This window comes from Rhinoderma darwinii, chromosome 2, assembly GCF_050947455.1.
Source record: "Rhinoderma darwinii isolate aRhiDar2 chromosome 2, aRhiDar2.hap1, whole genome shotgun sequence".
NCBI classification, from domain to species: Eukaryota; Metazoa; Chordata; class Amphibia; order Anura; family Rhinodermatidae; genus Rhinoderma; species Rhinoderma darwinii.
The window spans coordinates 232,017,096-232,026,632 of record NC_134688.1 but is presented as its reverse complement, the minus strand read 5'-3'; the positions used below and the strand labels follow the sequence as shown (position 1 = coordinate 232,026,632).

The 9,537-nt window shown below is 42.9% G+C and overlaps 1 protein-coding gene across 1 annotated transcript in view; it reads right to left on the bottom strand.

Moving 5' to 3' along the window:
* Positions 1-9,537, bottom strand: part of LOC142742806 (multidrug and toxin extrusion protein 2-like) — a 104,588-nt gene that overhangs the window by 18,200 nt on the left and 76,851 nt on the right. The window contains exons 11-12 of the mRNA XM_075852928.1: positions 7,093-7,201; positions 1,425-1,500 (exon numbers count right to left, since the gene is read on the bottom strand). Of these exons, the coding sequence (XP_075709043.1) occupies positions 1,425-1,500; positions 7,093-7,201 (185 nt within the window). The remainder of the gene's footprint in view (positions 1-1,424; positions 1,501-7,092; positions 7,202-9,537) is intronic.

Here is a 9,537-nt window from a genome sequence, read left to right as displayed (position 1 = left end):
GGGTGTTCCCATCTTGACAAATATACCTACAAAGATTAACAACCTAAAATTAGGCATTTTTGTAAATACCTTCTTTTTTTTAAATGCTGTACTTTACGAGATATCCTGGCTCCATCTTACTGACAGCCCCTCTTTGTTTATTCCTCGTTGCCTAGGGATCCGGCCACCACTGCTTTCCTGAGGTGGTGGCCGCACTTGCGCTGTTCTACCTCTTTATTTTTCAGTGAGGGTGGCCGCGATCTCGGGAAAGAGCCTGCTACAGCATGCGCAGTAGCTCCCTGCCTGACCACCTCTCGGGTTCTATTCAAGTCTATAGGACGGCCCCCAGGCATGCGCAGTAGCCCTGGAGCCGTCCTGCACTCGGCACATCAGCAAAGGAAAGCCGAGTTAGCTGAGCCCTTATCAGGACTAGGTATGTAACATTGTCTGTTACATACTTATGCTACACAGCCGCATGGACTGACAGCTGTCTGTGGTGTAAGCTGCACATAAATCAGCTGTATGAGACCGTGTCCTGCTTGGTCTCCTGTGCTCTCATCTGTTGTAAGGAAGCCAGCCCTGTATCAGTGTGTTAGTGTATCAGCGCGGGCTGCTGTACTGCTGACAGGAGCAAACGCTTACCCATGGTACAAGCTACCCATCTACACAGCGTCGTTTCCTATTAGGTTTTTTTCTATTGACCAGCGGCAATAGAGTTTGATAAAGGCCGGATTGTATTATCTTATATTGCCTTATTTAAAATAAACCTATTTTGTATATTTCAACTGAAGGAGTGCTTGAGTTTTTCATTGCAAGTATCTACGTGGTGGGAACCCTACCTACAGCACCCAGGCAACTTGCAGAGTGCCACAGATTTGATCGACAGGAGAACAGGAGACAGAGCAGGACGCTGTCTCATACAGTTTACTTATGTGCAGCTTACACCATGGACCCTACAGTCAGGGGCTCCTCCAGGACAGGAATACCTGGTTGAGTGTTGGAAACTACACTCCTAGAAGGAGTCCCAATGGAGTTAGCTACGGGGAGGGGGGGGGGGAGTAGCATCTAACTACGTCGGGAGCGTGCACGAACAGAGCAGAGGGCTTGATGAACATCAAGCCGCTCACGCCCCCTTTTAGAAAATATAACCAGCACTAGCTGCATTATCTAGTTGAGGAAAAAGGGAGTTCGAAAATTATTATTAAAAAATTTTTTAGAACAATATATTTTTATGTTTAGGATGTATTAAAAAAAAAAAAAAAGACTCAATTTGGGAATAACCCTTTAATTCTTCAGCATACCAAAGACATTTTGGACACTTGTATGCTTCCAAGATTATGGGAACAGTTTGTGAGAATACTTTTCTGTATAAAAGCGGCCGTGCATCACTGTGGAGTGAATAACTACTAGTAGAGAATATTATTTAGATATACTGATTTACCAACCTGTCTGAAGTGAAAATATTAGCAATTACGTCTTTTAGCCCGGCCAGCAAACTACCAGTCAGAACAGCACAGAACACTGAAACAGAAAAAAAAAACAAGAACATGCAGGAACTAATAGCAATCTGAATTGATCTATTACAAGTTAAAACTAAACTCCATGGTATGATATGAAAAAGATCACATCTCAACATAATACACTTTCAGATGGGAGTCAAATATTTACTTTTCTACTATAGAAAATATATTTCTATATTCAATCTGCAGAGGAAGGAAACCGTTAGTGGTGAAGTGTGATACTGCAGCTGTGCCCACCTCTGCCCCCTCCTCGTCTTCTCTTTACAGTTTCAAACTAAGCAGATTGGTGTGTCAATGAAAGTCACTGACCATCTATGGCCTGTGTAACTTAAGTTCCTCTGCTATCCAGAATAAGGGCTTGTCCATATGTAACGGAATTGCTGCAGAAAATTTCTGCAGCAATTCCGTTGAAAGTAGCAGACTTTCCACTGCAGCAAAAACGCAGCATTTCCTGCGGTTTTGACTGTAGAAAATGGTGCACATTTTGCTGCGTTTCTCACAATGCTAGAAGATGGGGACATATCCTATGAAAAACGCAGCAATTCTGTCCACTTTCCGCAGCAGGACTTGACTTGCTGTGGTCTGAAAAACATGCACCGCAAGTCAATTTATTGTCGGAATATTTACGCAGCGTGTGGATGAGATTTGATAGCTCTCAGCCACTTTGCTGCTACCGTATTCTGCGGCATATTTTCCATCCGCAATTCCGGATAGAAAATAAGTAGCAATTCTGCTACGTGTGGACGAGTCCTAAAGGATATTTGCTGAAAAATTTGTGACGTAATAAATTTGGCGCATTTTACTCCAACATTTCATGCCCCCCTCCATAGTGTTGTGTAGCTGTTATGTAGAGAGGTGTTTCAAAACCTTTCTAAAACAAGTACCCCAATGACAAGTTTCAACCGAGTATTCCAAAGGAAGTGATCAGTTATAAATGTTAATAAAGTAACAATAAATAATTGATATTGTAGCGGTTTTAAAACAAAGTAAATATTAACCGACTGTTAAAATAATGCGTATATATATATATATATGTATATATATATATATATATATATATATATATACAGTGAAGGAAATAAGTATTTGATCCCTTGCTGATTTTGTAAGTTTGCCCACTGTCAAAGTCATGAACAGTCTAGAATTTTTAGGCTAGGTTAATTTTACCAGTGAGAGATAGATTATATAAAAAAACAAACATAAAGTCACATAGTCAAAATTATATACATTTATTTGCATTGTGCGCAGAGAAATAAGTATTTGATCCCCTACCAACCATTAAGAGTTCAGCCTCCTCCAGACCAGTTACACGCTCCAAATCAACTTGGTGCCTGCATTAAAGACAGCTGTCTTACATGGTCACCTGTATAAAAGACTCCTGTCCACAGACTCAATTAATCAGTCTGACTCTAACCTCTACAACATGGGCAAGACCAAAGAGCTTTCTAAGGATGTCAGGGACAAGATCATAGACCTGCACAAGGCTGGAATTGGCTACAAAACCATAAGTAAGACGCTGTGTGAGAAGGAGACAACTGTTGGTGCAATAGTAAGAAAATGGAAGACATACAAAATGACTGTCAATCGACATCGATCTGGGGCTCCATGCAAAATCTCACCTCGTGGGGTATCCTTGATCCTGAGGAAGGTGAGAGCTCAGCCGAAAACTACACGGGGGGAACTTGTCAATGATCTCAAGGCAGCTGGGACCACAGTCACCAAGAAAACCATTGGTTAGGCCTCATGCACACGACCGTATTTTTTCCCACCCGTAAATACTGGCGTAAATACGGGTCCGGTGTCACACGTATTCCACCCGTTTTGCACCAGTATTTACGAACCCGTGCCCGTAAATATGGGTCCGGTGTCACCCGTATTCCACCCGTATTTACGGGCACGTTTTTGGCGGCAAAATAGCGCTGCACTAATCGGCAGCCCCTTCTCTCTATCAGTGCAGGATAGAGAGAAGGGACAGCCTTTTCTGTAATAAAAGTTAAAGAAATTCATACTTACCCGGCCGTTGTCTTGGTGACGCGTCCCTCTCTTCACATCCAGCCCGACATCCCTGGATGACGCGGCAGTCCATGTGACCGCTGCAGCCTGTGATTGACCTGTGATTGGCTGCAGCGGTCACATGGCCTGAAACGTCATCTAGGACGTCGGGCCGGATGTCGAGAGGGACGCGTCTCCAAGGCAACGGGCGGGAGACCGGACTGGAGGAAGCAGGAAGTTGTCGGTAAGTATGAAAGTCTTTTATTTTTATTTTTGACAGGTTTATACTGATCGGTAGTCACTGTCCAGGGTGCTGAAAGAGTTACTGCCTATCAGTTAACTCTTTCAGCTCCCTGGACAGTGACTATTTACTGACGTCGCTTAGCAACGCTGCCGTAATGACGGGTGCACACATGTAGCCACCCGTCATTACGAGAGCTCCATAGACTTCTATGGACTGTCCGTGCCGTTATTACGGCCTGAAATAGGACATGTTCTATCTTTTTCAACGGCACGGGCACCTTCCCGTGAGAAAACGGGAAGGCACCCGTCGCCAATAGAAGTCTATGAGCCCGTTATTAGGGGTCGTAATTACGACCCGTAATAACGGGAGTTTTTACGGTCGTGTGCATGAGGCCTAACACATTACGCCGTAATGGATTAAAATCCTGCAGTGCCCGCAAGGTCCCCCTGCTCAAGAAGGCACATGTACAGTCCCGTCTGAAGTTTGAAAATGAACATCTGGATGATTCTGAGAGTGATTGGGAGAAGGTGCTGTGGTCAGATGAGACTAAAATTTAGCTCTTTGGCATTAACTCAACTCGCCGTGTTTGGAGGAAGAGAAATGCTGCCTATGACCCAAAGAACACCGTCCCCACTGTCAAGCATGGAGGTGGAAACATTATGTTTTGGGGGTGTTTCTCTGCTAAGGGCACAGGACTACTTCACCGCATCAATGGGAGAATGGATGGAGCCATGTACCGTCAAATCCTGAGTGACAACCTCCTTCCCTCCACCAGGACATTAAAAATGGCTCGTGGCTGGGTCTTCCAGCACGACAATGACCCGAAACATACAGCCAAGGCAACAAAGGAGTGGCTCAAAAAGAAGCACATTAAGGTCATGGAGTGGCCTAGCCAGTCTCTAGACCTTAATCCCATCGAAAACTTATGGAGGGAACTGAAGATCCGAGTTGCCAAGCGACAGCCTCGAAATCTTCATGATTTACAGATGATCTGCAAAGAGGAGTAGGCCAAAATTTCATCTAACATGTGTGCAAACCTCATCATCAACTACAATAAACGTCTGACTGCTGTGCTTGCCAACAAGGGTTTTGCCACCAAGTATTAAGTCTTGTTTGCCAAAGGGATCAAATACTTATTTCTCCGTGCACAATGCAAATAAATATATATAATTTTGACAATGTGATTTTCAGTTTTTTTTTTTTTTATATAATCTATCTCTCACTGGTAAAATTAACCCAGCCTAAAAATTCTAGACTGTTCATGTCTTTGACAGTGGGCAAACTTACAAAATCAGCAAGGGATCAAATACTTATTTCCTTCACTGTATATATATATATATATATATATATATATATATGCAGCTGCTAAAATAATGTATGGTATATATTCAAGTTTAAGAGGGAGAATTATGTTTTAAAGCTAAAATGGATGTAGTCACAGGCACTTGAATTTGTCTTCAAATTTCTATAAAATGATTTTCTTTCTGTCTGTCTCATGTAAGTCACACTGAATTATACCTGTCAACTTTTGAGAAGATACATCCGGGAGAACTTAAGGAAGGGAACTGCAACATTTTTACCCTATTGCCCCACATTTATATATAGGATATGCCCCCAACCTACATAATTTAAATCCCAGATAGTACATATTTCCACCTTTGGCAGACTGCAAAATTAATACAGACCTCACACTAGACCCCCTTAAATAATTATGTAGCCCCAGGGAAGACCCCCTTTATACACACCCCAGTCCAGATGCCCCTTTATAAAGACCCCAGCCCAGTCCTGTAAACAGACCCAGGCCAGACCTCGCCGTATACAGACCCTCATTTATATTGACCCCAGGCAAGACCGCCCTGCACAGACAACCTAGGAGAGAACCCCCATGTATATATAGACCCTAGACAAGACCCCTCTTTTTACACAGACCCAAGACTAGACCGCTCGCTGTATTTACAGACCCTTCTGTATACCCTAGGAGGAAGAGGATGATGGTGGCAGGAAAGGCACAGCGTGGGAGAGAATGGCAGGCATCCTGAGCCGATGTGCCTACTCTGTAAGCACGTCGACTTGCACATGCTATGGCAGTCTTTGGGAAAAAAAATTCCACTCATGGCATACCCTCTGAGGCTGTGGTGCATACTGTGCCTTAAGAACCATTGGCTTAGAGCACTTAGGAAGAAAATGGATGGTATGCGGTGGTGGAATTGCCCCTTTTGTTCTATCTATAATCTGGCCCTATCAATTTTCTTCCTTTTATTGGACCATGGGTAATGGTTTTAAAATGTTTACCTTATGCCCCATCCCTTTCATAAAGGATATGCCACAATCTGCGGCATTTAAAGCAATAGTACATATAACCACCTTCAGTTGACCTCAAAATGAATACAGACCACACACTAGACCCCTTAATTAAGGAAAAAGACCCCAGGCTAAACCATCTTTATACAGACCCCAGACGAACCCGCCTTTACCCAGACTCCAGCCCTGTATACAGACCCTAGGCCAGACCCCCCTTGTATACAGACCCCAGGCCAGACCTTTTATATACAGACCCCCATGTATATACAAACCTTAGACAAGACCCACCCTGTATATAGAGACCACAGACTAGAACCATCTTGTATTTATAGACCCCCTTTTATATAAAGACCCCAGATACACCCTGTATATACAGACCCCAGACCAGACTTCCCATTTATATAAAGACGCCAGACTACACCGCCCTGTATTCACAGAACCCATGGTACATACAGACCCCTGACTAGTACACCCAGTTTACAGACCTCAGACCAGACCACCCCTTCTTTACAGACCACCATAACAATGTGTCAGCCAGATACCCCCTGATAATGTGTCAGACAGATACTCTCTACTCCCTAAAAACAAGTTTTACTGCGGCTGTAACAAAATCAGACTACCACCCCCTTGTTTCCCTGGACAGACCTGTATAAAAGGCGGTGAACAGCGCGGGATGCACATAGGAAAGCAGGCTTCCTGAGCCGACATACCTACTCTTCAAGCATGTCGGCTCGTATGTGATTGCCCTGGAAGACAGCAATTAAACAATGCTGAACGCTAGGGCAGTCTTAGATTTGAGGCCTTGTGGCTGTGGCTCATTCCCCCTGGGGTATGCTTACTGCACCTTGACAAAAACTAGTGTAGATTCCTAACTAACTTGCTGGCTTTTGGCTTGTGGACACAGATCCAACCCAATAGAGAACATACTGGTAAATACCCTTTTTTTTTCTGCAAACAGTAGTATATGCATGTCTATTATATGTTATCTGAATAACAACGCAAATATAAATTTATTGCAATACTGAAATGCAGTGAAATTGTTAATATCACTCTTACCAATGCATAAAAGGGAAACTTTACAGGATGTTTTGGCTTGCTCCACATCTCCTGCTCCTAAAGCATTCCCTATTCTCACACTAGCAGCCACACTAAATCCAACAGAAATCTAAGGAGAAAAAAATATTTGCTTGTAAATGTAATAAATCATGCCTTATAAAATGAGCTTCTAAGAGGAGAAATATCCAACCTCAAGTAGTAATCCAATAAACTATTGATTGTTAGATTATTTAAAGAGAACCTGTTAGGTTTCATGCTTATATCTTAAGGGTTGTTCACACCACGTTCGGAGCTTATGTTTGCTGTGTGATGTGAACTTAACCAATAATTTAAAGCAGTCTAATATTCAGTATTTTAGGACCTTTCACAAATTTGCAATTATTACATTAACGCTAAGCAGGCACTGCAGAAGCAGCATTCGTTTTATTTTCTTGTCTATCTTGAAAGCCTTGTGAGATTGAGTAAGAAAAAGACAAAGCCCGTAACTATGTCTCTTGAGTCTGACAGACCCACTCTAGTGTGCACATTTTTTTAATGCATGCAAAAAAACAAAAACAAAAAAACAGAAAGAAAGAAATAAACAGGCCCTTGTTAAAGGGGTTTTCCCATGAGGGACATTTGTGACATATCCACAGGATATGTCATGAAGATCAGATAGATGCGGGTCCCACCACGTTTTATTTTTTACGGAACAGTGTGGCCGTTCCGACACAAATAGAAACAGGTCCTATTTTGGTCCGATCAGTCTCGGCCATTCTATTCATTCGGTCCGTTAAAACAAGGGACTGCACACGACACCCATCCAGGCCTTAATACTTTTAGTTATAATTATAAGTGGGCGATAACCATACATCCCATTTGTTACAAAATATATTACTTTTGTTTAACCCTTTCATGACCAAGGTTCATTGATGCCCGAATCTAGGTCCAATTTTCCATTTTTGATATGCACTTCTTTAAACGATAATATCTTTGCAACCGCTTTGAATATCACAACTATTTTTACTTTGTTTTTTTACAAGACTTTATGAGGTTTTCATTTTCAAGATTAGTTTAATTAATTCCATGTTTTTAATTTTAATTATGAGCAGACAAATCACTAAAAATGTGAAAAAAACAACACTTTTTTGAATTTTTAACACACACACACTGTTGCAGCTCTGTAACAATTAGTTGTCTTCACTCTCCGTTACCCTGGGTCGCTCTGAGGTGAGAGTGAAGAGGGCTATAAAGCTATATTCACACGACGAAGAAAAAAAAAAAGGGCAGTTTTACATGGCTCTTTTGCATCAATGTGTCTTAAAATTTGAATCCATTTCCTGGCCGTCTGACCGTTTTTAACGCCCATTTGCCATCCGGTTTTTATGAATGTAAAAAAAAAAAAAAAAAAAAAAGGATGAATTTTATTTGTTAGGGTTTTTTTGTCCCAGCCACCTGAAAACACCACAGCGCCCATGTAGATAGTGCCGCAATGCCCCTGCAGATAGTGCCACATTGGCCAATATAGATAGTACTAGTACCCACGTAGTGCCACGGTTCCCACTGTACAGTGGCGTAGCAATAGGGGTCGCAGCGGTCGCAATTGCGACCGGGCCCCGGAGCCAGGGGGCCCGCGCCCCCCCGCACCACATCAATAAAAAGTTACTATAGTAACTGCAGTACTTACTTTCCTTCTTCCGGAGCGCAGCGGAGGTTATGACGTCACAGCGCTGTGCGCAGCGCATGAGGTCACAACGTTATGCGCCGCGCACAGCATCCTGATCCCGGAAAGGGTCAGGAAATCCGCTGCGGCTGAAAAGGAGGGTAAAATTAATATCCCTGTCTGCTGAAGTTGATTGGCGGGGTCCGACTCCCGGGAGCCGGCCAATCAGCTGACCGTAATCCTATACTGTATAACATTACTGTCTGCTGGGGCCCTGTATCTAAGCATCTTACCATAACCACATGGTAAGCTTAGATACAGGGCCCATATGTGAAACTGTCTGCTGGACCCTGTATCTAAGCCTACCTTGACAGACAGAATCACACATGTGCCCTGTATCTAAGCCTACCACATGTGTTGCTAATGTTTTTTTTTGTGTTTGTGTTATTTTACAGGATCGGTCGTTGGACTACGTCGGATTCCAGCACTACTTCAATGACGGCTTTTTTTACTATCAATAAAATCGTTAATGAGGGTTGTGTGTTTTTTTATTTTTATAAAATATTTTTTCTTTGTCTTTGTGTTCTTTTTTTAAACTATATTACTACCGCCTTAGTAATGGCCGCTGGCTAAGTGACAGCGTTCATTACTAAGGCGGGGCTTAGTGTTAGCCGGTGCAGAGGATAACACTAACCCCCTTTATTACCCTGGTACCCACTGACACCAGGGGTGCTGGGAAGAGCGGGGTACGAACCAGTACCCGTCCATCTGTAGTGATGCTCAGCCACCGGGGCGGCCGCAGG